The sequence below is a fragment of the Notothenia rossii genome, assembly GCF_949606895.1.
Source record: "Notothenia rossii genome assembly, chromosome: 9".
In the NCBI taxonomy this organism is placed as follows: Eukaryota; Metazoa; Chordata; class Actinopteri; order Perciformes; family Nototheniidae; genus Notothenia; species Notothenia rossii.
In genome coordinates this window covers 52,944,460-52,971,495 of record NC_136907.1, presented here as the reverse complement: position 1 = coordinate 52,971,495, position 27,036 = coordinate 52,944,460, and the positions used below count along the sequence as shown (strand labels likewise).

The 27,036-nt window shown below is 40.3% G+C and overlaps 3 protein-coding genes across 7 annotated transcripts; 1 reads left to right on the top strand and 2 right to left on the bottom strand.

Annotated features, from left to right (window-relative positions):
* Positions 1–376: 376 nt before the first annotated feature.
* On the bottom strand, positions 377–12,901 carry LOC307018017 (leucine-rich repeat-containing protein 52-like). Its single transcript, XM_079648052.1, has 2 exons — positions 11,890–12,901; positions 377–2,912 (listed from the first exon to the last, which is right to left on the bottom strand). The coding sequence occupies exons 1-2, from the start codon at positions 12,536–12,538 to the stop codon at positions 2,605–2,607; spliced, it is 957 nt and encodes a 318-aa protein (XP_079504178.1). The 5' UTR covers positions 12,539–12,901; the 3' UTR covers positions 377–2,604.
* Positions 12,902–17,716: 4,815 nt separating this feature from the next.
* mgst3a (microsomal glutathione S-transferase 3a) lies at positions 17,717–20,507 on the top strand. Its single transcript, XM_079648061.1, has 6 exons — positions 17,717–17,966; positions 18,660–18,784; positions 18,975–19,048; positions 19,184–19,241; positions 19,756–19,828; positions 19,915–20,507. Exons 2-6 carry the CDS (start codon positions 18,668–18,670, stop codon positions 20,052–20,054), a joined length of 462 nt encoding a protein of 153 aa, XP_079504187.1. The 5' UTR covers positions 17,717–17,966; positions 18,660–18,667; the 3' UTR covers positions 20,055–20,507.
* A 218-nt stretch (positions 20,508–20,725) lies between these two features.
* On the bottom strand, positions 20,726–26,503 carry LOC307018020 (uncharacterized protein). Of its 5 annotated transcripts, none has more exons than XM_079648055.1 (5): positions 26,364–26,503; positions 24,866–25,129; positions 23,040–23,324; positions 22,786–22,946; positions 20,726–21,891 (listed from the first exon to the last, which is right to left on the bottom strand). In XM_079648055.1, the coding sequence occupies exons 1-5, from the start codon at positions 26,428–26,430 to the stop codon at positions 21,847–21,849; spliced, it is 822 nt and encodes a 273-aa protein (XP_079504181.1). In that variant the 5' UTR covers positions 26,431–26,503; the 3' UTR covers positions 20,726–21,846. The 5 variants fall into 5 exon arrangements, with proteins under 5 accessions (XP_079504181.1, XP_079504183.1, XP_079504182.1 ...); XM_079648057.1 differs by having other exon boundaries at positions 23,040–23,228; XM_079648056.1 differs by having other exon boundaries at positions 24,878–25,129.
* Between the last annotated feature and the right edge of the window lie 533 nt (positions 26,504–27,036).

Below are 27,036 nucleotides of genomic sequence, written 5' to 3'. Positions count from 1 at the left end.
AGCTTTTTTCGGTGGTATTGCAGATTACGTTAAAGAAAGACAACAGATTGTGTGGAGTCAGAGTTCACATTAACCATTATCCTTATTAGCATAATGCCAAAAATAATAGCCGTTTTTAGTAACAGACATTTCAAATTTGTAAAATAAATGCATATGGGGATGCCAATAACAATAAGGAAGGCTCACAAAACATTTAAGGGTCCCAGTGAGCCATGGCATTGTGGCATTAAACCAGCATGCACAATACCCTGAAATTGAAGAAGCTAAATGGAATTCGGCCATCATTTATTTTATTAGCTGTGCTTTTCTCACTGATGTCAAGATACCCTCTGTGAAAATGATGAGTAACCTATATTTTCATACATTCAATCATCTATACACTTTCATAATAAAACTTTAATAAAATGTGCACAACATAAAATGAGCGGAAAACAACTGGTTCAAACATTGTGGAAGGATACCCTTCTTCTCAGATACCTTATAAGTCCATTTTGTTCCTAAATTAGGTATAATGATAATATATTCCGAGACACAACTGATTGTACAGATACAGCACACATACATTGGAGCAGCTATTTGTTCCCCCAGTAAAACAAGGTCTCCTCATCCTGCCCCTTCCTTTATAACAGTTAATAACAGTCGAGTCAGGGGAAATGAACTGGTACAGACAGTAGAATTAGTCTCAAATGTTAACACTTCAGAGTATCCTTTTTCATTCTTTAATGATTGAATAAGAGCTTGTACACACCTCGTAAGGCTTTTTGGTGCATCAACAGTGCATGCAGAAACAGAAAGGACACTGCACTCAAACCAGTCAGTCAACAAAGAGAGAATGAAGTGGAAATCAATTATCACACCCTCCTGTTTACTTGCCATCTAGCGGGGCCCACTGCCAAACCAGACCTCAGCAGTTGGCTCATGCTGTCTGTCAACTTCACAAACAGATCTTCACTACAAATGCCTCAACTGCAGTTTTGTTCAGAGTAGATGAGAGAGGTAAACTATCAGCTTAGAACTGCAGCCCACTGGACCAATAACGGAAAGGCTCAGTTCTGCAAAAGCTCAATCAAACATGCATGATGCACATTAGTGTGTACATCATTGTGCACAAATGTATTCCTTTACACACGAATGCTTCTCCTCAAACATATGAGTAGAAAGATCACATCACATAACATTTCACATATGGGGTTGTAAAGTCACAATTCTCTTGTTGCCATTATCGAGGTCCACTGGAGATTATTTTGAATACCCTTATGGTATAAGGGTTTAGCTAGGGTCTAGAAATAGATTGTCATTAACTTTTGTCAGGATTTTCCACCCAATTTGTAACGTTGTAGATATAAACAAATTGTACAACATTGACATTCTTGTTTTTAAGTAGCTGAAAATATCATGGTCAGAGTTAGTCTTTGATGATTACTGCCAGGGCGGTTCTAGGGGGGGGGGGGGGCAGTGTCCCCGTAACGCTGAATTTGAACCCCCCTGTGGCCCCCCTGAAAATGAAAAGTTTATTATTAAACTATTTCTTGGACCTACTAACTAACGTTATTTGTCATTCTAGTCGGACCCATTAGAGCGTAAAAACTGTAACTATAAGTATCTAAAATAAATATGTGTACCAATAACTGTATTGCATTGTTTTCTTATGCGCATTTACTTCATACTGTCTTTTTCTTTTTCGTCCTGCATTTATTGTGCCCCTCTCAGAAAATAACTGGCCCCAGCCTGGCCCCCCCAGTCAAATTGATCCTAGAACCGCCACTGATTACTGTTGTTCTTCGATGGGTAGCTAGACACATTTTGGGCTTTCTCGACAATAGTTAGGTCAGATGATTGATACCACTTCCATTTGTTCTTTGAATTTGAACCTATAGCCTGCAGCCGGTAAGCTTAGCTTTGCACAATGTCCTGAAAGAGCGGGAAACAGCTAGCTTAGCTCTGTTAAAAAGATAAAAAAATACAACTACTAGCACCTCTGAAACTGTAAACAAGTATCTTGTTTTTTGAGTTCTCTGATCAAACTCAGTGTGTCTCCAATGCTGTTCAACGTCCGTCTGAAAAGGCTGCTAGCTAACTAGCATTGTTGCTTTGCCGTTTTCTCTGTTAAATTAAGATCATCTGATGACTAAAATCCTTTAACTGGTAACATAGAGTTAAAAACGATCAAAAGTCAATTGATGAGAGAAAGGTGAGTGGTACTAATCTTGTCTGACTCTTAGCAACAAAGCTAAAGCATTCGGTCACAGTCAGACCAGCTAGCTGCTTCCAAGATAACCAGCTTATTGGCTCCATCCCTGTAAAAAATTACAAAGTAATAAATAAATACTACATAGTCATACATTTGCATATGCGGTCAGTAATAACCAGGGCCTAGAGAGCTCCACAATGGCAGCCAGAGAGTGTTACATCACCCGAAAGCCCACTCCAAATGTGAAGAATGACATTCTGATTCTCTATTGAATCCTCTCTTTTCTCTTTCAGGGCGGAGCCTGTTAAACAGACTCAGTTTGACTGAAGTGTAATAAAACTTCACATACAGTCCTGGAAGTGGTCACGAGGCACTGTGGGAAATCCTAAATGGGAAGAGTGGGAATAAATGTTTTAAACAGTATGTGACATTTTCAAATTCCCGTTGCCATGGTCTCTCCTGTCACCGAGTTCTTCCTCATCTTCCGGGTCCAGCTGCTCCTCTTTTTTCTTGATGTAGCGCTCATAGAGCACCATAATGACGCCCATCACCCAGGCCGACACGGTGCCAGCAGCAAAGATGACAAAGCCGATGACAACAAAGAAAAGGTAGTCCCAGGAGCCCAGGGTCTGGTGACATAACGTCCGTAGCTGGATGCCCACCTCACCAAGACGACGGCCCTGCATGTCAGCTGGTGAGCCACACACCGTCTGGCCCTCATCTGTCAAACAGAAACACATCAAGGAGGAATGATTAATGACTCATCATGGCTCAAAACAGTACATCAACATATTTGGTTTGTAAATACAATGCTTGTTCTGGAAAACATGAGACAAATTTGTATTTTTCTATAATGGCTTTACAATTGACATCATTTTAAGTCCACACACAACTGCACATTATTTTTTCGTCTATAAAGCATATAGGTTTTTTCTTCAATATAGCATGACAACACATGCTTAATTCATTTTCAAGCCCCTCAAGAGTTGGTTCAAAATAGTAACTATTTCTATAAATCTTTTAATATTCCGATGTATCTTTAAACAGTTTGTATGTTTTCCTCAATCTTCGTTCATATGAAAGTCCAGCGACAGGTGTCAATTCAGCTTGTTACATGCACACAATCTTGTGAGTCATGTATTGTTAACAAAACTACTTGGTTAGGTTTGGAAAAAGATCCAGGTCTGAGTTAAAGCATTTATAGAAGTGGCATTACTTTAGTACAGAAATCATGTGATAGAGGTCTCCTGGGTCAAAGTCCATCCAATAAACCAACCCATCCACCCCAACCTCCTAGCCTGAATAATTCGGACTAAATAAGCAACAGACAAAATCTAAGTGTGGGAATCCTTAGTTATATTTTGTTAAGAATATAATTCTCAAAAGCTATTCAATTCATTGGGTCTTTAATTGACACTGACGGCAACATAGCCCAATTTGTTTTGCCCCGCCCATTTTTAACTAGTTAAACAAACAAAGAACAAATACACAAGTACATCATTCTTTCATGTGAAATACTGAGAACTGTTTGAATGTTGGAACAAATGCATTATTCGTAAAGGACCCCGTTACTCAGAGTAAGAAGATAAATATATTTTCAGGACCTTTAAAGTGCATTTATCAGCGTGCCATTCCAGGTTGAAAGTTTTAGCTGATAGGGAAGATGCCTGAGTAGAAGTACTGACCTAGAATAAATATTTTGTCTAAAGAACAATAATTATGAGAGAGGGGTCGATTTACAACCCAGTCTCACGGCATTTCGTGTTATAGTCACGACATTTAATCTATTTATTCGTGTTCACCGACACGATTTTCCCCTTTTTTTTGTGTCACACAGAACGATTTTAAAAGCAATGTATTTCTATTGGTAGTGTGTTTCGTGCCTGCACCACGTCTTTTTGTTCGGTCGGGTCTTGGAAGACCAGAAGCTGTGTGGTTCATAAAAACTATTAATACTACTCGAAATGTCCCTTATAGGCCTACGTCTGTATCCGGTTATTTTTATTTTGAAATGTTGTTCCTGACGGACGGCAAAAAAGCCAGAGATTATAGAATTAAACAAATAAATAAAAACAAGGATAATTGTGTGTTATTGTTGAGTGAATAACAGTGTGTTATTTAGAAAAGAATAACAAATTAGAAGGAAAAAAAGATTAAAAAATACAGATTTCAGTATTCTGAGGCTCTGAGCCCCATTTATTTTCCTCACGGACGGCAAAAAAAGCCAGACATTATACGATTTAAAATAAAAACAATAATCGTGGCTTGATTTTGAGTAAGAACATGTTTTTATGAACCACACAGCTTCCGGTCTTCCAAGACCCGAACGGACAAAAAGACGTGGTGCAGGCACGAAACACACTACCAATAGAAATACATTAGTTTTAAAATCGTTCTGTGTGAGACGAAAAAAAGGGGAAAATCGTCATGGTGAACACGAATCAATAGATTAAATGTCGTGACTATAACACAAAATGCCGTGAGACTGGGTTGTGATTTAATATGGAAGTATACTATACTTAAATTAAGTTTAATTCAGAGTACTTTTTAAACAGAGTTTAACAAATTTCTATTATTATCATCTTTAATAATAAACAACGCCACTTCAAAAAAAAGAAGTATGGGAGAAGGGGATCTAGAGGTTTGGATTAAAATAAATCAATTAACATAATGAAACCTGTAAGGATTAGTTTATCGTTTGCCAAGCATATAGCATTCAGACAAGCCGTTATTTAGGTAACTGATGGGGAAAGGGGATCTTTAAAGCAGACACATTATAGACATTTTCAGATCTTATCATTTGTGTTTTTACTTGAACATGTTTCATGCTTTCCAAAGAAAAACACATTGAGGTAAAGCCGTCTGTCTGAATACACCAGTATCCACCCCATGTCTGAAAACAGTTCGTTTTGTATTTGTCTCTTTAAGACTGCCCTGTCTGCTCTGATTGGCTTGCTAGAAATATATGGCACACCTGTACAAAGGTGTTAAGGTATTTTTTAAGCTGTGGATGGAGATATTCAAATAAGCCTGAATGTGATAAAAGAAGGGGAGCCAAATCTGAATGGATTGTTGAATCACATGTGTTGAGAAAAAGCATCCGAAAGCAGAATGACTTGTCTGATTTCAGAGTGTGTTGGTACTAGGCACTCCGTATACCCAAAAGCATGTGCACAAGCACAGAGCTTTTTCAGGACATGTCCCCTTTATATTCAGTCAAGCTGAATGCTCAAAATCCTTTTCAATCAGAAAAGTGAAGACAGCAAAGAAGTCTCAAGAGTGCCTAAAGAGTTTCCAGCTGTGAGTATCTGCTGAAATGAGGTCTGCATCAGGAAGTATCAGAATGACCTGGGGGAGCAGTTTCCCTCCTCTCTTAAGCCCTCTGAAAAGCACCTGATTGGCCGAGAGGAAATGCACCCAGCTGCTCTCAATTGTCAATCAGGAGCCAACAGGTGATCTGGTTCACCTCCAATCAACTCAGGGGAACTGATACATCCAGCTGTAATGAATTGGGAGAAGGGAAATACCAAGGCAATGCTAAATAATGAGGGAATGCCACAAGTCCTTTGCAACTGATTTCACATACAGAAAATATAGACACAGTCTCGGCATACAATTATAATACAACTATTTAAATGATCCTTTGATGTGGTGAGAGCTCAACTTAGCAAGGAAAATATTATACATGGCATTAAGCGGAGAACCGTGTTAAATAATTCAAATATGACTTTAAATCGTTTTGAATAACATTAGGAAATGGCAGGGAACTGAGATGATAACAGTGGCTGCCAGTTAAAAATCAGCAATGTGCACTAGCATAACAACGCTGCCTTCATTATCGGAATAGTACAGCTTTAGGAGCTTCATGTGAACAACACTCTTGAGTTATGCAGCATTGAATTACAAAAAAAGAAAATCATGGATGAATTATTCAAACTCCTTTCTCCCCCACAGGATTAGAGAGTGACTTTGTGTGTGCCTGAAACCGCAGATAATAAGGTTCCCCATCATCAGGCACACCGGGTACCACTATGACTAAGATCTGAAATCCAAAATCCCTAATGAAAATGTGGAGTTCCTTCTCTTTCAGAAAAAAGACAGTAGGTAGATACCATTTTAAAAGGTCTATCAGTCAAACACACCACATGTATGTTGATTCTGGAGCAGCTGATGAGGGAAAAATAATCCTGAAGCCTGGCTGAGTCCTTTTTAACTGCGAACCAACAGAAACAGTGCAACACAACACAGTGTTGCACTGTTTTTAATTAGCTTCTGGTTTTTCAAAGCTTTTGTGCAAGAAGGAAGTCCCACCGGGAGACTTCAAAAGAAGTTTGTGCATAGGGAACAGTTTTTCTGTAACCATGTTTCTACCCCAACAGCCTTGAAATATGCATCCTGATTTTCATATTTTCCTAGGAGTGTTGGTCTGTGCATACACAGCAGACCAAATTTAAACCGTAACATTTGTAGAATCGCATTGAGGAGTTCTGCTTGACTCTCTCTCCTCTGCAAAATACATTGGGAAAATGTGTAGGTAACGGCATAATTTGGTCATTTTTATCAGCTAAAGTAACTATAATGAATGACCTTATATTGGTAGATTTTTCATATTTCATATGTGTCAATTTCAATGTTTTTAAACTGGTTGTAAATATCTGTATTAGTAGTGTTTAGGTTTGGTCAAATTAGCATACCTACTACTACCAATTGCAGTGACACTTTTTATCTTACTTTTTGCTAACTCTTATTACCATTCAGGTATCATTTACCAATTGCTTTTAGTCAAGTTGTTTTTATTTTGTAAAAAAAGAACAATCAAAGACCTTCGTTGTGGTTGTTAATAGGCTTCTTTTTTTTACTAAAATCTGATTGTTGAAAACTCAGAACATGTGTGAGTCTTTCCACATGAAATACCTCTACAACATTATACCAGCCGGTGTCTCAGATGGGCCCACTTTCGACCAGATCTTTGGGCTTTCCATCTGAGTTATTATTTATTTATTTGAACCATCACATTACTTTAAGCTAACTCACATGTTCATCCATTAATTCCATTGAATGTTTATCTTTTGCTTTTCGCTAACTGTTTCAGCCAGACCCTTCAGTATTTTAACCAGTATCGCTTTATTTACGATAGTTAAATTAACTGTTTATTCATTCATTTTGGCCAAAGACTGTTTAAAATATGGACGTAGTCTCCTTGATGTTACCCTAGGCTCCTGAACAGTGTGATGACAATTTCTGAAGCAATGGAGACAAAACTCAGAGAGACAAAGGGAGAGCTGGAACTTTGATGGCAAGCACTGATGTTTTATTTGGAGTTGCGGCTGGAGAATTGACATGACACGAGGTGACAGCAGTCGCAAAACCAATTCTGAAGATCTCTTCTGCAGTTCGCGGTTTTAACTAGTTCAGAGTGTAATAATCAACATTCCTCATCAGCGAGACTAAAGAAATATGGACCCTGAATCTAACTAGAGCTGTCGTACATAGAACATAATGTGTGAACCTACGTTCCAGAAAAGAAGGGCCTCTAGATGTCCCTGAACAATAAACTACCTCATGGCAGCTTGTGCTCGGTCATAAACTGCAACAACAATGCGCTCAAGCTGCCCCTCCTTGAGTGAGATAGCAGCAATACCCAAGGCCGTAGACCTATGCCATGGGAAAGGAGAAAATTATGAATTGTGTCAAAGGTTAAATACCTAACAAAATTATTCCCCAACAAATAGCCGTTGTGAATCTCAAAGTGTGTGGCTCTGGCAGTCGACAGCTTGAAAGTGCTGACTCCGCCTAAGTCTTGGCCAATCCAAAAGTTGGCAGAGGTCATACTTGCTGTTGGATCAACTCAACAGATCAACTCCAACTTCGTTGAAGCAGAGCTGAAAATAGTGGCTAGTGATCGGTGGCGGCACGCACCTGTCACTTAAAGCATGCCACCTATTAGAATGGTGCAGAAATGAGTCAGGAATCTCTGAAATGATTTTGCATTTTACCACTTCCAAGTCCCCTCGACTCAAAGTCAGATTATTTTTTTAATGAGATTACCATGTAGAATAAAAATGTGTAGGGATCCTAAAAATGTGTTTGCAACAGATCTTATGTTATGCAATATTCCAAAATCCCATTGCTTTGTGTCGAAGAAGCCCTTGTGATGCTAACTTAGTTAGCAAAAGTTAGCAAATATATAACAAAATCTATAATTTAGGACTTGATATCAATTAAACGGGTTATTTGTTAAAAAATGTACCTCTGTATAAGACCATGACCAATTTCCTAACAGGCTGTAAACATGTTTATCTTAATTGTTTATCCTATTTTAGCTGTCTATTTAAACCATCACATTTTAGATAACCATGTCCCACTTCCGCCATCTTGCTAAATATTTTCCATGCGCTCTCAGTAGCAACACGTGGCGTCAAGGTGTTATGAATGACTCATTCTGGTGGGAGTTGTGTTCTGACAGAGGGCGACAGGGATCACTCCGTAGCTATCAATCAAATCACTCTTAAGTTAATTTCATGGGACGTCAGAAATGTATTTATCCTGATATTTTATTCATTCGGTGCATATATCTGCTCTCTTATCCTCAGACAAGCTCTTCTGCGGCTCACGTGTGAAAGCGAGTGCGCAGCTGAAGAAGAACACAAGTATAGTCAGCCTCTCTAAGTTCTATCTAGAAAATTCAAAGCATACACTGATCCTCTCAAAAGCTGCTGCTGTGCACTGTCCACACAATATGCTGTTGGATATAACAAAAACACACAAATGCACACTTCCTCTAAGCATACAGTAAAGCCTACACATTCAAAAAACCCTCCACAAGACTTAGCTTCTATGTATGTCCTTGCACAATCTACTAATATGCGAGTGTCAATATGTGTGTGTGTGTGTGCCTGACAGATAGGAAGGAAACCCTTCTGGCTTCACCCCCCTCCCTCCCTCCCCACCCCGAAAGGGACCGGCATCAAAGAAGAGGGCTTTCCCCTCCCGTCCTTCCCCCATCCACGCTCTGCTCTATTTCTAGACGCTCTCCTTATATAACAGCTGAAAGAGTGTTCTTCTAGCCAGGAAGGCGAGACAGAGGAGAATCTGATGGTTACTTCCTGAAGCTTTCTTTCGCTCTCACTTTCGCTCAGTCGCCTACTATCTTGTGTTTCCCCTAAACCAAGTCGACAAGAGAGCGGTGTTGAGTGAGCCAGGTGAGAGCCAGAAGAGCGTAAATAAGGCTTCCGAGACATAGCTCGCAGCCGAAACCCAGCAAAGTATCCTCCTTCTGTTTCCACACCTCAAGCAATACAAGTGGGCTTCATCTGGGTCTACATGTATGACTCAGTGAATGTCTTTTGTGGTTTTCCCCAATTTCTCTTGATTATAAGAGAGTGAGGTATTGCCTGTGCAGAGGAGATGGACAGCCTGTGTATAGCTACATCACAGAGGTGAAGAATGTGTGAGTATCTATGCGTCCGCCTTCTCCTGGCTGGCAGCTGTCACTGGAAGAGGCTCCAATCCAAATTAAGCGAGACAAAAGGCACCAAGCAAGAGAAAATAGGACAGCTCTTGCTTGACTCGTTTTGGCCTGAGCTGCACAGGGACCAATGCGGGGGGGGAGAAAAGCAGGGGATTCCTTTTTAGTAAGCGTGGCAGATGTATTATATCCACAGTGTTAGAATTGTGACTCTTGCTCAGTAAGATGCAATATCAATAGCATGGCCTCTTGCATATGCCACATCCGCACAGAATATCACCTATATTCCGGACAATAATAAAACAAAAGGGGGGATCAATATTTGATGGTGCACCAATGATTCATTAATCACACCTTCTGCACGGTATTCCAATAGCTGGACAAAACAGAGATTGATGAATCATTATGAGATAATGGACCGCAGGAGAAATGGCTCCCTGACTCTGATCCTCTTTCACCCTCTTTGCTATTTGAGTCTGAATGCCGTCACGCTCCACCGTCGTCACCTGCATCTCGTATCGCTGAAACCTGAGAACTTTGCAGACTTCTCCAAACTGCGAGACGATTACATATGTGACATATTTTCACGCCACACTGCTTCTCCAGCAGCGTGGAAATGAGAATGCTGATGGCATGGTGTTATCTGTTGGCTCAAAGGTGCAGACGTGTGTTTTTAAAGAAACATGATGTGAGCGGAATTTAGAAGTTAGGGTTTACGGGTTTGCTTGGTAAAAAAAAAAAAAGGAAGAGGGAGACTTTAAATGCCATTTTGTTAAGAACTTTAAAGATGCCCTACTATGCTTTTTGGGGTTTTCCCTTTCCCATAGTGTGTTAGGTTTGTGTGCCTGTAAATGGTCTGCAAAGGCTACAATCCAATAGTTCCCTTCAAAGGGAGTTTCTCTCCCACTCACTCCCCCCTGCCTGAAACAACTCCAATCGACTCCTTTGTTTACCTCTGTAACATCGTGACATCAGTAGCACTTGCACTTCTAGCGCTCCAACACACTGTATGTGATAAGCTAATCATTGATAACCAATCAGAGCAGACTGGGCTCTGGTTTCAGACAGAGGGTGAAAAGAGGTGCTGCAGCACATGAGAAAAATAACGAGCTTTTTGAACATTAAAGCATGGAGAGAGACATGTCACAGTAAAGGCATCAGAATACAAATATAAACCTGGAAATGAGCAAAATAGGGCCCCATTGATAAGTATTTTCATTTTTTTCAGCAATATCTTTTAAAACCATTGTTTTTCTTAATTTGTTGCTTTTAATATAATGTTTTTTAGCTATACCGTCCACTGTTGGAACAAACTGCCAAAATAATCAAGATTTGCACTGACTGTCGCCAGTATATAAAAAACATTGCTTGCTTTTATGTCCCTGACTGAAATGTCACTCTGTTTGATGTTTTCCACTGAAATTGCATTGAACTTAAAAACAAAACGTTTTAATTCAAACTCTTATATTCCACCTATCTATGTATTTTAAAGATTTATTTGGAAAAATAACATTAACGTACCTTTATTTCTGATATGTGTACTTTTCAAGCGTCATTATGTAAGGCGCCTGTTTACGAAATGAGATACATTTGCCTTGGCTATGTTTACTCGGTACCACCTTTCAATAAGGCACCCTCAAGGGTATACACTTCATAAATGGTTAATACAAAAAAACAATTCAATCATTATACATTTCAAAGTTAAGGATGTGATATGTACGCTGATTCAGGGCCTGTATTAAAAACTCCCTGTGTCAAAATAGTTTCAGAGTCTTTATCATTGCTGTGTTGCTGTTTGTTGGATATTTTGCAATTAAAGGATTAAACCAAATACTGCATAGGTCATAGGGTCAACAGCTTAATCCAGCAAGAAGGAGTATTTTTCATAATCTGCAAACCCAAAAACAACATCAATTAAACCTTACAAACACTATATTTTATAAGATTTCCAACTATTAAGCGCTGCATTTCTTTATGATAAAGTATGTGATAGGCTAAATCACTTTCTCCCCTTTCATGGGATAACCTCCAGGCTGAATATCGAGGTCATCCACTAAGGCCAATAGTTTACATAACAGAGCATTATCTAATAATTAATAACTGGGGCAGCAGTTATGTGTGATTGGCTCTCTGGGGCTTTTCAACTTGATACTAAGTAAAAGCAACAGTCAAAGGTCATGTTGTGATTATGTCACCTCACATGACATTAGAATAAAAGAGAAGTAAAAACCTTGGAACTTGAAGTCCTCCAGGTGCACCCACAGGCACAGGTCCTCGTTCTCGCACTGGCAGCTCCACGGGTTCCCGCTGAGCCCCACGGAACGTAGGGCGGGCAGCGCGATCAGGGAGGTGATGTTCACCACCGTCAGGTTGTTGCGACTCACATCCAGCACCTGCAGGGCGGCGTTATCCACAAAGGCGTCCTGGTGGATCTCCGAGAGCGCCGGGTTGTCGGTCATCCTCAGCATCACCAGGCTCGCCAAGGGCCCGAACGTCCTGTCCTCGATCCGCACCAAGGTGTTGAAGGAGAGATCCAGGTAGGCTAGCTTCCGTAGATTCCCAAACGTGGACTCGGAGATCTCCGTGAGGGAGTTGTTGCTACAGTCCAGGTACACCAGATCCGAGAGGTAGTTGAGCGCGAGCGGGGGAAGCTCCACGATACGGTTGTTGGAGATGATGAGCTGCCGCGTGGACAGAGGCAAGTTGACAGGGAAGGTGGTCAGGTGCTGCCCTGCGCATTGAACCACCAGCTGGTCATCGCACACGCACCTGTCCGGGCAGCCCGGGGTGAGCACCGGGGATGTGATCCCCCCCACGGTGAGGAGGAGCAAAACTAAGAGCCGCAAGGGTTGCGCGCTTGGCTGCGGGGCAAGACGCATGACACCGCCGAGGGCTGCATCCACCCCGTCTGGAGAGAGTCAGGCGCGCTCACATTCTTCATTGATACATCCTTACCGATGTGTTCGTCTCAGGAATGATTCCCACAAAGGTCAATCCTTGAGGCAACCCCTGTGCGTAAATTGTCTCACTCCATCCTGTCAGTTGGATCCGGCGCTCATCCGATGTCTGGCAACTTGTCAACCACCAGCCTTCAAGCTGTTTCAAAGTTCATTAATTTATCAGGCTTCTTCCTTCACAACAATAACATTCAGACAGCGTAAACGCGCAAAGCGTCCTCCCGCGCTACGCTGCTCCACGCAATGATCACGGTCAGTTCAGCTCTACATGTTTGCCATCCTCTCGCTCTCCGAAACTGAATCCAAATGAGGGGGGGCGGGGGGAGGGGGGGTTGCACTGAGTGGGTGGGGGTGGATATGGGGAAGGGAGGGAATGAGGAGAGGAAGGGGGCGAGGGGGGGGGGGTTTGTTGAGTGATCTCACGCTTTGGAGTGTGCTGGAGCGACAGGGGAAGCTCAGGGCAGCAGAGCTAATGGAAGTTAACATATGTTTTGAATCCATACTTGGAAACTTGGAAACCTTTTGAAATAAAGGTGACCTACAATGCTCCAGCTGCAGGCACAATGATCAACAACAAGCCTTAGGTGTGTGTTGTATGTATGCGGAAGCTAAATACATACCATTGAAAGAGTGTATACACATGTGTTGTTAGGCATCAGGTGTGTGTTTGGAGGTGGAGAAAACACCCAGGCAGCATATTGGATGAAACCACATGGGCTTTGGGCAGTGATAACAATGTTTTGAGGAGGGGAGGAGTCCCTTTATGACTATCTCCACCATTCAGACCTCTATGTGCATTGTAGCTCTATGTCTGTCACATCACACAGGAAACCCACCCTGTGACGAGATGGGATGGGACAGGGTGGTCTCAGGCAGCAGTTGTTTTTTTATTCTCCTCTCTCCGGTCTCAGTATGAGTCTATTCTTGGTTCTCTGTGTAGGTGTTGAAGTGCTGAATCAGACTGATGGTGGAGGAGGAGGAGGACAGATGTGCGGTTGATGATCCGTGAATTAAAGTAGTAGCCTACCCCGAGCCGACAGTTAAAAAACATTCTGCGTACTCTTTTTCTGCACCAATTTTTTTTGTAATTCCCAAGGGGAAAAGGGAGCAGGACGCCTGCCGGCACATGATGCCTTTTCAGACTTGCCATCCTGTGGACTGAACTAATCCGCACAGCTGTTTTGTGTCAGGGATATTCTGTGACTTTATGAGGACATCTAGTGACGAATACCTGGTAGTGTTTTACACTGTGAGCAGCTGCCATGCAGGAACATTCTTACCTTTTTTCTCTTTTCTAATGCATGGTTTCAAGTTGACAAAAAACGATCACAGGGATTTTAGCCTTTGTAGACCATTTACATGCACCAAAACCTATATGACAATCTAAAGGAAAATGAAAACCCAAAAAGGAATTCCAGGGCCCTTTTAACATTATAGAAAGTATTCCAAAGTGGCCAAATAAACTAAATATGTCAGCTTGAGATTTGGGAGAATGTGTATGAAATTGTGCACAAGAGATCCAGAATATATCCACTTGATGAAATGGTGCTGCGATAGCAACATGGAGTAATAGCTTTGATTATAACAAACATTTTTTTATAAAGTTTCATAGAGGATTTAGAACAATATCCCATCATATTGTGCAGAATGGGCATAAATATGTTATTGTGTCTGAAAAACGTATCTTCATTATGAACCAACTGTCAACATGCAAGCTGTAAAACCAGTTCTGTTTGTGCGGCACATCCACATATTGCATATTGCCACCATGCAAATCCTGGCACTCCTGTAGGTTTTGTAAGTCTAAACACTGCCTTACAATTGTTGGAATCCATTTTTGCACCGTCATTCTATAATAGTTAGAAGGATACATTGCAAAATGTAGGGGAAAAGTTGACCCGATTGTGAGGCCAGGGTGTGAATGTGTTTGTTTTTGGTAATCCGTTGCCTTAGAGAAAGTTAGTCACACTCTACCTTTACCTTTCATATTTATATCTTTGTTCTATCAGCATTCATGAAAGCTGTTATTGTTAAAACAACCACTGACATTAAGGTTGATCTACTGTACATCCAACAAAGACAAATAAAAGACAAAGACATGAAAAAATACCTTATTTTAAGAGCCCCACATTTGAGTAATGGTCAGGTAAAATGAAATAAAAGAATAGAAATATAATTAAATACATTTAAAAAAGAACAAGAAAACCCCACTAACATCGGTTTTGCATAACTCATCTTGATCTGATATCTGATACAGGAAATGGTGGCCTGTGACATCCCTGGTCACCTCAGAGGAAGGCCCAATTCCAAACCACACCCTACCCACTCCCACTCCGTGACGGACTGAACTCCGTGGAGTGACACTCGTAGCTAAACGAGGCTCCCTCCTCATGTCAGATGGAGGGAGTAAATACAGCGGCAAGCTTTGGGACAAACTCCCCTCTCTCTGGAAGAAACAGGAAATGCCGTAACTGTAACAACGGTTTCAAATCAGCATCTCTTGGAGAAAACATTTAAATGAATAACTAAAATAAAACTCCAAACATCTTTAATCGTGTTACTCTTTTGTAAAGCTCTTTTAGTTTAAAACCTGATGTTTATAAGCTTCTTAGTTTAAAAAAAAATATGAGGTTATCATGAGGTTGTTAACATCGCAATTTATCAGTGAATGTTTGCTGGAACTACTTGTAAACAGTGTGTTTCCTGACGGACACTCACAGCGTTGAGTCCAGTCATGTAGGGCAGCAGGTGAAGTCAGGACCGATGCAGACTCGATGTTGGAGGGCTTGATAACCCACTCCCCCTCCACACTCGTTGGTTTGGAACAGCAATTAATGTGGCGGACCCTCTGCGCAAAGGGAGGGGTAGGGTGTAGGGGGTGGTTTGGAATTGAGCCATAGTCTTTTTTTGGCTGCCCTTCATTAAGGTTAATCAGGATCAGAGTATCAGTATTCGGAACTCATTGGCACGTCAAACAGATCGGAGACATCATAAACATTAGGGTTTTACATTTTCCTGGTGTGCCATTCCAAAATGCCTGTTGTAAAAAGGGCAGTAAAAGTCGAAACCGTCAGATAAAGGGATGCCTTGTTGAATACCTCTATCAGTCACATATGGGTTGAATACTGTTTCCTGGTAATTGGACTCTGAGACGTACTTTGTATATGCAATAATTATTATCTTTTAATAATTTATGTATTCAAGCAATTATTAATCTACCTCATCAAGTTGTGGAAGGAACCTGAGAAGAATGACCATCATGAATGCAATCACATGATCCTCTCCAAAAACAATCTTTCATGCAACTGGTCTCATGGATTAAATTATATATATTTTCTTCTATTGTAAGACATTTCTGATGGTTCTGCAGAGTTTCTCTGGAATATAAACTTTTTGTGCACTTGAAACCCCATTCTTGTAGGATTTAAAACCCAGTCAGTTTCTTGTTTTCACTTCCAAATTGTATTTAAATACTGTGAATGTGTACCCGATGAGTTAAAAATGATTTACATACAGCAAAAATATTGAGATAAAACAATCAAATTAAGCAGCAACAAAAATTTGAAAGCGAAAGCCCCCACATTAGGTTTACACAGAGGGGCTACATAACTGTTTTTCAGGACAGAGGGGCTAAAGAACTGTTTTGTGTTCTTGATAACTATGGACTGACTCAGCATGTGACGGAGCCCACGCACATTAAGGGGCACACTCTGGGCTTAATTATCTCAAAGGGTCTAAATATCTCTAAGGTTGTGGTGACTGATGTTGCACTCTCTGATCATTCCTGTGTTTTCTTTGAGAGCTCTATTTCTGTTCACAAAAATGTTCAAAAAGAGGTAACCACAAAGCGATATTTAACTGAAAATACTAGGGAAATGTTTACTCAGAATTCTTTACTCAATGAATTTGTCTCCTTCTTCGGGCCGGCTAAAATGATTGGTCGTGCTTTTTACAGTACGGCTTCCACAGATGACATTTTTTAATGGATTTTTTGTCAAAGCACTTAAGATATTCATTGCTATCGGGAACCTGAACATGAGCGTGAAATGTCCACTTTAAAGGTGGGGTAGGTAAGTTTGAGAAACCGGCTCGAGATACACTTTTTGTTATATTCCATGGAATGCTGTTAACATCCCGATAGCAATGAATATCTTAAGTGCTTTGACAAAAAATCCATACAAAAATATCATCTGTGGAAGCCGTAGTGCTGTAAAAAGCACGACCAATCATTTTAGCCGGCCTGGCTAAAATAACTGGATGGCCTACCTGCCTTTCAGCCTTCCATCTGTGCACAAACTTATCTCGTGCCCTCATTGGTCGTGTGCACGTTCATGTGTGTTGGAGGAGGGGCTCTGTAAGGAAGTGGCAGATTTTTTCCGGCTGTGTATTTTCAAATTCTAGCGCACTCAAATTGGTTTCTCCAAAATTACCTACCCCACCTTTAAGAGCATTCCATGGAATATAACAAAAAGTTGTATCTCGAGCCGGTTTCTCAAACTTACCTAGCCCACCTTTAAATATGTGCATTTAAAAATAAAAAAGAGGAATAGTTTCGGTGAAAACTAAAAGGTACCATGGGGTCAGATTATAATTTTCCAAAGGGGATTCGTTCAGATGTGTGTATCTCACACTGTAACTGTGATTCATGTATCTTTGCTTTTAAATTAGTGTTTTTAAATGGCATTTCATATCATTGCTTTTAAATGAGTGTTTTTAGATATAATTTCATAATATGTTTCTTAAATGCTATTCATGTCTTTCATTTGTGTAAATCACTTTGAATTGCCTTGTGTTGAAATGTGCTATATAAATAAACTTGCCTTGCCTTACACTATTAGCCTATTAAATTGATGATATTGGAAAAAATACTCAGATCTTATACTTTAGTAACCTACCTCTAGTACTTCTACTTTAATTTAAGTACAAGATCTGAGTACTTCTACCACCTCTGCTCTTAGTATTCACGATAGGATACCCCTAATTTCTCAGTTACCAAGGTAACCTCCATAACATAACAACACAGCTCACCTGCGGTCCAGTGCGCATGTCAGAAAATGGGACTGAGTATTTTTGAGGAAACGTTTCCTGGGGAGACTGTGTAAAATAGGCAGTCCTGTATCGACCAGAGTAATAATGCAATCGGATGTAACCTTGACTTTTAGCACACATTAGCTATACACGTAATCGAGTAAATGCTTCTAGTTAGCCGCCACGCCCTCTCTGTGTGTGTGGGCGTTACGTAAGCCTCTACGCAGTACATTTAAGACAGGAAACTTGTGCGTGCTCGGTTAGCCCGTCGTTGTGATTTCACCTGAGCTGCCTACCTCGTACTCTAGCTCCCACATTTAAGGTAAAAACTTGTGTTTTTGTGTAAGTTTAGTTATGTGATATTACCATATGCTTCCTCTGAAACTTTTCGGTGTGTTGGTGTCGTTGGAGTCCTCATTTGACCTTTCGTTTTCAAGTCGTCCTTCCTCTGCTGTGGTTTTACGAAGCTATTTTTCCTAGTTTGAGATGTCATGTGTTTACATCATAGACTGCAGTGTATATATAAAGGTTTATATAGGACAATGAAGTACCCGGGCATGAAAATCCGTTTTTTCAGGGGGGGTTTTGTACTAAATGTTGGCAGTCTTCGTACCTCAAATAAGAATACAAAAATGGTATTACTTATATCTCTTCAACAGTCCCTATTCTATAAGTATCACGCAATAAACACTGCGGGAATGGTAACTTTTGGAATGTAATAGGTTACAAATTACTTGTTAGTTGTTAGTTAAAACTGAAAAGGTCCTGGCAGTGTAAAAGCCAACTGTCAAAGTTTTTATAAAAGTTCTTCAATATAATTTGAGTTAAGATTGAAACAGAATAAATGCTGTACTCTCAAAATGACCCTGAAGTAGACTGATGCAACCCATCATTTTAATTGGTAACTGTAATTTATTCACATATTTTCCTCACTTTATGCTACTGATTTACATTTATTTTGTAATACTACATAATAACCAGAACTTTATCGACTATTGTTTTTCCTTTCTCAAAGTTTGCAGGATGGTGGCACTCTCCAAAGAATATGGCTACGTGGTGCTGACTGGGGTTGCCAGTATTGCCATGATTGGACATCTGGCCATTAAAGTTGGCAAAGCCCGCAAGAAGTACAAGATAGATGTGAGAAGAAGTATTGTTATTCAAATATATTGCAGAATATCTTCCAATCTTTCTCATTCATCCTGTTTTCATCAAGGCCGGTTGGTCTACAGCTTGTTGACATAGTTTCATGCTGGGGCAGTGCCTTTTTTTGTGGCTTGTGTGAAGCATTTTGCATTGTCTATACAAACAAACGTGTCTTGGCTTGCAGTACCCTCAGATGTACAGCGACGACCCAGAAAATGGAAACATTTTCAACTGCATCCAGCGGGCACACCAAAACACGTGCGTATGAGTTGAAAAATCGGCAGTGTGACCTCAATCGCACCCACTTGAATTGTATTGCGCCATGCTTTCATGATTCATAGTAACAATGGTAAAAGAGGTGAGAGTTAACATGATGTTATCACCTCTTTACAGCCTGGAGATCTACCCCGCCTTCCTTTTCTGCCTGGCAATTGGTGGACTGCATGCTCCTGTGAGTGGATTTTTGTCATACTACTGTAGCACACAAATAGAGGCTTATAAAATATGCAGGAGAGACAATACAGGTAAAAATATGTCATACTTTCACTTCCCTAGTTGACAACTTACTATTTGGCGTATAAAAGGTTTTCTGATTGTTATGTTATAATAGGCAAATTAGGCGTTGCTCAACACATTACCTGCTAATTTGCATACATTTGCAACAATTTGTATTGCCAGGTTTAAAGTTTAATTTTGTTGAAATATTATAGTCAAACTTTTGAGCAATCTATAGACGCAAATAAACAAAGATTTAGTAAAATAAACACCTGAATGTGTATTTTGGTCTTTCTCTTTCACTAGTCTTAATGACCACAGCAAAATAAGCTTACATTTTAGAAATTGACAAATTCCCAACATTGCTTTTTGCTTATTTGCTCTTGGTTCAAAGCAACATTTGAGAAATATATAGAATCATGTCATTACTAAATGTTAACTTTGTGTGTGTGTTTCTATGTTAACCACAGCGTCTTGCCAGTGGACTTGGAGTTGTATGGATAATTAGCAGAGAGGTGTACGCACACGGATACTCCACAGGAGGTAAGAACATGTCAGGCAGTCCAAATGTAATTGACATTTTGGGTGTAGATATTCTATTACCATTTAATAAAATTAATCTCAATCAGATCCCAAAAAGAGGATGCGGGGAGCGTTCGGCAATGTGGCTTTCCTCGGATTGATGCTGACCACAATCTGCCACGGCCGCACCCTGCTGGGCTGGACCGGACCCCGCATGGGCCCCTTCTGTCAAGCTAGCTGTTGCTAAAAAGGACCAAATCTTTAGGATGCTCTATCACTTGATAATCAAAGCCACTCTACATAACCCTTGCAATATGCATGCTAACCCAGGACCAATTTCACTATTTAGAGTTCATGTTGTCAAATGACCCGACCAGTTCTCCAGGTAGTGAAATTCCTCATTTAGAAAAATGAACAAGGTGTAGTACCTGGTCGGCGCTCCCATGATCTTTATCAAGCACCCAGATTCAGACATTTGAACTTGAATAATCCTTTATATTTTTTGTAAGAGAAGATGAAGATGCTGTAATAAAGATGTTTGCACATTAAATAAAACTTGACCACGGTTTGTCAAAACTATTGCCGTTCATAAGTAAAAAACTATCATGATTTTCTTATTGAATTTTTTTTAGATTCTCATACAGGGTTTTGAGTTTTCCCATTGATCATAATAAATATTATACATTGGTTATACACATAACCTTGTGCTTTTCTTTTTTGAATGGGTATTGATTGAATGTGGGGTTAGGTCAACATTGGTGTGTTTAGGGATCGGCTTTTTTGTAGTTTAAAGATTAGTAGTTGTTCAAAGTCCACACTACTTGTCTTGGCATGTGAATTTATATCCCTGCAGATCTGTTTGGCTGGAAACCAACTGCGAAAGACAATGCCCATCACACAGGTTACACAGCAAGACTCGCCCATACATCACTGTTTGTTTTATTATCAAACTTAATATCAATACATTTTTTACAGTCCACACTTCAATGGCATATTATAATACATCACTGTTTGCACTCAACAGGAAAGTAAAACACGAGGTAATAAAAACTGTGAAACAACAGCTTAGTTCCTGCACATTTGATAGGCTACTCCGGCTAATACAGATACAGGTAACAACTATCTAAACCTGGAAAATGCCTCATTGTCTCCACTTACAGCACTTGAAGAAATACCATTTGCAGAAAACAAATACATTCCTTATAAATATGCATTTTACAACATGTTTTAGAAACTGTTATATATTTTACTTTTACAGTTTGTTTTAGTTCAAACATTTGTCTGAACCAAATTCAAGTTTTATATACCAGCTTCAGGCCATGAAAATAAAAGTCCCCCCACAATTGTAATAACACAATTAAAGGCTGCAACAATAATTATGTTCCGCGTCAAATTTGAAGTTACAATATTTTGTGTTTGTTTTTCCCAAAGATATGGCTTATTATAAAATCCCTTCTGTCATCTAAGTATATTTTGCAAAACCTTAGTTTTAAGACAACGCGTGCAACCTGGCAATTTGGCTTGAAAGTGCACTTTACTAATATTTGGTCTCCTAAGGGTTCATTTAGATTCCTTAATCATTTTGGGGTAATTTTGGCAAATATCCCATATGTCTTTTTTTTCTTTTTTCTTGCCATATAACCTGAGGTTGTCTGTTTAGGACTTGATCTACATTACCTCAGACGTCCCCCAGGGGGCACTGCAATCATTCAAGCAATTTAAAGTGCTGTGCATACATGGGGAGTCACTCAGGGGTGCAGAGGCTCTACTAACTAAAAAAAAAAACAGTTTCCACTAGACTGGAGATCTCTGGAGATGTAAAGGGAATGTGGCAAAAAAAACCTATACAATCTCCCATTTAAAAGACTAAAACTCCTCTTCATGGAACTACAGATGAATATCATTTTATCACTGACCCAAAACTCTTCTTCAGAATCGTAGCTAAGTCCAGTCAAAGGTTTTTTCTTTGATCCACTCTGGTCTCCCTTTGGTGTCTGCTTTGCTTTTGTTCTCTGAGTGTCGTGGACAAGATGCTTCCATCAGTAGGAGTATCTGGAGAGTGGCGTGTCCTCCATCAAATCATCCTGGAGGAGAAGAGGTAAACAAGATAAAGATTACAGCCTACCAGTTAAATGCTTTTACTCACAATTGTACATTTGTTGAAAAGTGTATAAGGGATTTAGTGACTTTTAATCTGTTATTCCCTAAATATAAGAGTTGCATTTAGCAGTACAGCAATTTAGTATTGCATTTATATGCAGCTGTGGGACTAAACAGAGAGAGACATTAAAGAAAAATGGTTAAAGAAAATTAGTTTTGCAAAGACGGGAAACCCCTGGATCCTACATTTCCTATAATACAACCCAATATGGTGTCTTTCTTTAGACCATCCTTGCCTGGCCAGTATAATTGAAGTGAGCGTAGTCACTGTGATATCACCCATTGGATTTTAGAATACAACGTTTTACGATTTGTCATTGACCTCGAATTGTTACGGTTACTATAAACCACCAGTCAGCAAATCCTGTGAGATTTTAAGCAAAGTTCCGTAAATTAATTGAGGGTTACCTTGGTTGCCGGTCTCAGTGGCTGTTGCAACTTAAATCATAATGTAAACCTAGAGCATACCAGCTTGGAAATAAATATCATGCTGTACTACAAAAGACATGCAACTAGCGATTAAGGCCATGATTCAATCACAAACATTTTCAAGCTAGAAGTGGGTTCATTTGTTCTCACAGACTTTTATACAATCACATTTATTTTGCAACCAGAACCTGCCCCCTGCTGGCCATTAAAACAAATACGGTTCAAGGCAATTCACATTGATTTGGATTTGAGGCTCCCAAGGCATTGTTCACTTTGTTTCTTTTTTTGTAAAACAGTTTTTCTCTCTGGACAAGGTACCTATAAAAAAACCTCTTAAGTAATATTGAATCACAGCCACATGTCATTGTTATACATGCTAGGTGTCTCACCATGGGAAGATCCTGCAGCCGATGGAACTCTGGGTGAGTTGTCCGCTGGCGAAACTTGAGGAAGAGGACGACGAAGACAATAGCAGTGGTGACGATGAACACTGAAAGCAGGCCAGCCAGCAGTGGGTCTAAAGGGGAGCTTGAGCGGGGCCTCTTGAGGTCTAATAGGATAAACATAATAAAACATGGGCTTTTAAGAGCGAGAAAATAAAGCCAATCTTGGGAGCCTAATACAAAAACTCTTACTGCCATACCTTCATCTCCAACATTGAGCTGAGGCGGGACCTCTCGGTGTGTAGGCCCAGCAGGATCTCGGCCTGGAGCTGAGGTCAGAGGCTGTGCTTTGGTGGTGGGCTGCGTGGGGGCTGAGGTCAGTGGTTCAGACTGTGGCTGCAAGGTGGAGGCGTGGGCTGTGGAGCTCGTATCCTGCACTGTGTGGGCTGCTGGAGATGAAAAGGTGTTGAAGGGATCTGTGGTCAGAGCGGCTCTGCCTTCCGTGGTGGAGATGTGCGGCGCGGATGAAATTATTTCTGTGGCAGCTGGAAGTGGGCATATGAAGGCAGGGATGTGTTCATTTAAGACAGTACACAGACTAGTTCAAAGGGAACAAACCGTACACGCAGAATCAAGATGAATCAATCCCTCTGACTGTGTCTATTTTTTCAGGTCCCCCCTATCTTTCCGAACAATACCATGAAACCTTGTTCGCACCGTTTGTATTTTCATGCATCAAACAACAACATAATAAGGAGGATGGTGGAGGTCACAAATTGCTGATAACTGCAACTTTAAAGCTTTGCACAGGCTGATTTTATGGAAGACGATTAGGGCCACATGTGGACATTTAATTTGATTTTGATTTGAAGTTGAGGAATCCGATGTTTAAAGCAATCTGAAAATAAATTCAGGATTTAATTGAAAAATAAAACATCTTACTCCAAATTCGGACTCCAAACTTAAAGTCAGAGTAAAGTCAGAGTTCTCTGAATTCAAATTAATGTTTTAAATATGTCAATGTTTTATTTCTGACTTTAATCAGAGTATTCAAACGCATATTTCACATTGGGCTCAGTTCTCTCCTGTATGATAAACTATCTGCACAAATGTAGAGATAACAACAGAATGCCAAACTCTTAGCCTCAAGTCAACAAACTAAGATAGACACTAAAGGATTGTGGTTTTTCTGATATTAAAGATTTAAAACTAGATGTAGTTGACAGTCAGAAAATGTATCGGCCCCCATTTGGATAACCCATTACTTGCAATAGTTGTTATTTTAAAGCAAAACATGCTGTTTTTGTACAGACAAAACTGCGTCACAATGCATTCCACAAATAAATAAAATAATCATAACCAAAAAAAACATGCGTAGATTAATCGATAATGAAAATAACCCAATACCTGTTAGTTTCAGACCTAAACAACACAGGTAAATGTTGACAAAACGCGTGCTTGTAACAGGGCTTCTATGTGCATTATCAACAACAGACTCCATTTTCCTTTTCACTTCTAGCTGTAATATTTCTTCTCTGTGAAACTATTGAATAACATAAACACACTAAGCTCACCTCCTTTCCCCTCTCGTCATGAGTATATTCTTACTCCACTTAAAGCACATGTGGCTGTTTACATCAGGCTTGACAGCTCATGCCAACAGCTGGGGAGGGGGCTAGGAAAAGGGTGTGTTCAAGAACCTTTGTACGCTGTGAAATTACAAGCCAGAGTAAGGTTTACATTGAGGACAGATTGAGGGAACAGGCAAAAGACAGCCATGTGCATGTTTTGCATCACATTACAAAACAACCAAAAGTAGTTGCTGATGGAATTGTGGGCCTTCGAAGGGAGAAACTCAAACAGATATCAGTGCAGATATCAGTGCAGTCATGTGAGGGTCAGGGGAGCAAAAGTATTCCTGGAATGCTGCTGGCAGAGTCTGAGAGGAGCGTCTGTGTTTGCAAACAGGCAGATTTAAGTGTGTGGGCTGTTATATTTTAAGATTCTGGACAAAGTAAACGGACTGGACAAGAACATTAAAGATACACAAATATATAGAGCTTTTAAAAAGATAAATGGTGCATACAGGTTGGATTACCTGACAGTGAAGCAGGCACATTGGTGTGTAGGGATGTAGCGGTGGACGATTGTGTTTGATATAGGCCGAAATAATTTGTCACAGTCTCTGAATGGACTGTCACTTCGGTCATGGTCATAGTTTTGGTTTGGGTTGGGGTTCCATCCCCGCCTGCATTCCCAGGATGCTCCGTCAGGTCAGGAGATGCTGAGCTTCCAGCGTGACTCGGGGGGGCAGCTGGGGTGAGGACAGGAGGCAACGCACCGCTCTGGCCTATGGAATAAAAGATCAATCATAAAGGGATGAAAAGGTACAATATACAATTGTGTCAAAAAAATCTCACAAAGTCGAATTTTCAAATGCCTTGTTTTGTAAGATAAACATTAAAAATAAGAATAATACATAAATATATTATTTATATTCATAAAACTTGCATATTTGGTTGGGATAAGTAAACTCACTAAATATGTTTACTTGAGGGCTTCGATGGCTTTCCTTACTTTCTTAGTCGACTAACAGTGATATGGTTGAAACATCGATTAGTTGATTAATCAACAGATCTGTATAAGGCTTTCTCCATGTATCATACAAAAGCCTCACTTCAAATCTTGTGTTTTCCTGAGATGTGCTCATACGATTTTAGGAAATAAATAATTTAGCATGAAAAAATCTTAGAATCGACTATTTGTCCAAAGAGATCTTTGTGATGAGCCCAAAAGGAGCTTTGGTCGACAAGTTGTCTTGGAGCTGGTAGTCCTACTATTGTATTATTTTGTTGCTTATATGGAGCTTTTATATCCCAAAGATAATCAGTTTATTATGATGAAAGCCAAACTCTGATATTTGAAAAACGAGAACCAGCGATCTCTTTAAAAAAGAAATCGCTGATTATAACTTGATTAACCGATTCTCAAAATAGTTGACGATCAATTGTATGTGGTTATGCCAATCACTCTTATGCAATTTAAATGCTATGATGAAAACTATGTGAACTGACAGGAGTTTGAGTGTTTTTGAGTCTATCCTGTAATAAATAAGATATATTATTCCAATGAAATGAGAGAAGACTGAAATAAAGTACGTTCAACGTTTAAATAAACATAGCACTATTGGTCACAAGAGTTACCAAATAAACAACGAAACACTCATCTTCTTGAACAAAGGTAATCCAAACGATATGGTGAGGTAGTAAGCAAACTATAAGAAGTTAATAAAATACATATAATGACGTTAATTTGTCCATCAGCCTGCAGCTCTGTATACACTTTCTGTAAGATCAATAGAGCATCATGTCATGGAAAGCGCGTCAGCAGGATGTCAAGTCCCTCCAACACAAAGACACACACACACACACACACACACACACACACACACACACACACACACACACACACACACACACACACACACACACACACACACACACACACACACACACACACACACACACACACACACACACACACACACACACACACACACACACACACTAGGGATGCCACCTTACCTCTTGTATGCGATGGGCCGGTAAGCACCACCAACATGCAAAACACCAAATTAATTTCAAATATCATCTTCCTCGTGGCCTTTCCTTGCGGATCACACCAATAAAACCGGACCAAAAGCCTCCCTCCTCAACGGTTTCTCGGCTCTGAGGTAGTTTCCGTTACGTGAATTGACAGGGCGCATCATCAGCGCTAAAAATATCCTGAGGGAGTCGGGCAGAAGAGAGGCAGGGGTGGGGCCGCTCCGCAGGCTGCATGCGGGCGGTGTTTGGAGCAGAACGGGCTGCACGCGCTTTATTCTAAAGAGGCAAACCCGATCTCACTGCACATTCATATTTCACTCTCCAGCTTTGTTTCTCTTAATCTGCATATATTCCTATAGCGACATGCATCAGTTTGCAGTCGCTCCTCTGCTCCAATCAGGTGCCAGTGCGTCAGAGGCGCAGTAGTCTGCGTCAGGAGCGCCTGTTGTACCACACACACACTGTTTTCCTGATGATTAGGCTTGCTTCAGTGGCGGTTTCTAGACATTTACCCTCATGGGCGTCAGGGTGTGCTGGTGGTAATGTTAGACAACAACTTTCCAGCCCCCGCAGAGGTCAGTGTGTCGTCATGGCTGAGCGCACTGCCCACATGTGTGCCGTGTGGACAGCTGAGCCGCGGCGTCCTCTGTCA

What these genes read in the sequence shown, in the direction of transcription:
- LOC307018017 (XM_079648052.1), bottom strand. Translation starts at nt 12,538, where the DNA reads ATGCGTCTTGCCCCGCAGCCAAGCGCGCAACCCTTGCGGCTCTTAGTT. An exon ending in GGAGGACTTCAAGTTCCAAG is followed by an intron (nt 2,913 to 11,889) that starts GTTTTTACTTCT and finishes TCTGTTTGACAG; the next exon opens with ATGAGGGCCAGACGGTGTGT.
- mgst3a (XM_079648061.1), top strand. Translation starts at nt 18,668, where the DNA reads ATGGTGGCACTCTCCAAAGAATATGGCTACGTGGTGCTGACTGGGGTT. An exon ending in TTGGTGGACTGCATGCTCCT is followed by an intron (nt 19,242 to 19,755) that starts GTGAGTGGATTT and finishes TGTTAACCACAG; the next exon opens with CGTCTTGCCAGTGGACTTGG. An exon ending in ACACGGATACTCCACAGGAG is followed by an intron (nt 19,829 to 19,914) that starts GTAAGAACATGT and finishes AATCTCAATCAG; the next exon opens with ATCCCAAAAAGAGGATGCGG.
- LOC307018020 (XM_079648055.1), bottom strand. Translation starts at nt 26,430, where the DNA reads ATGATATTTGAAATTAATTTGGTGTTTTGCATGTTGGTGGTGCTTACC. An exon ending in CGGCCCATCGCATACAAGAG is followed by an intron (nt 25,130 to 26,363) that starts GTAAGGTGGCAT and finishes TTTATTCCATAG; the next exon opens with GCCAGAGCGGTGCGTTGCCT. An exon ending in GGCTGCAGGATCTTCCCATG is followed by an intron (nt 21,892 to 22,785) that starts GTGAGACACCTA and finishes CTTCTCCTCCAG; the next exon opens with GATGATTTGATGGAGGACAC.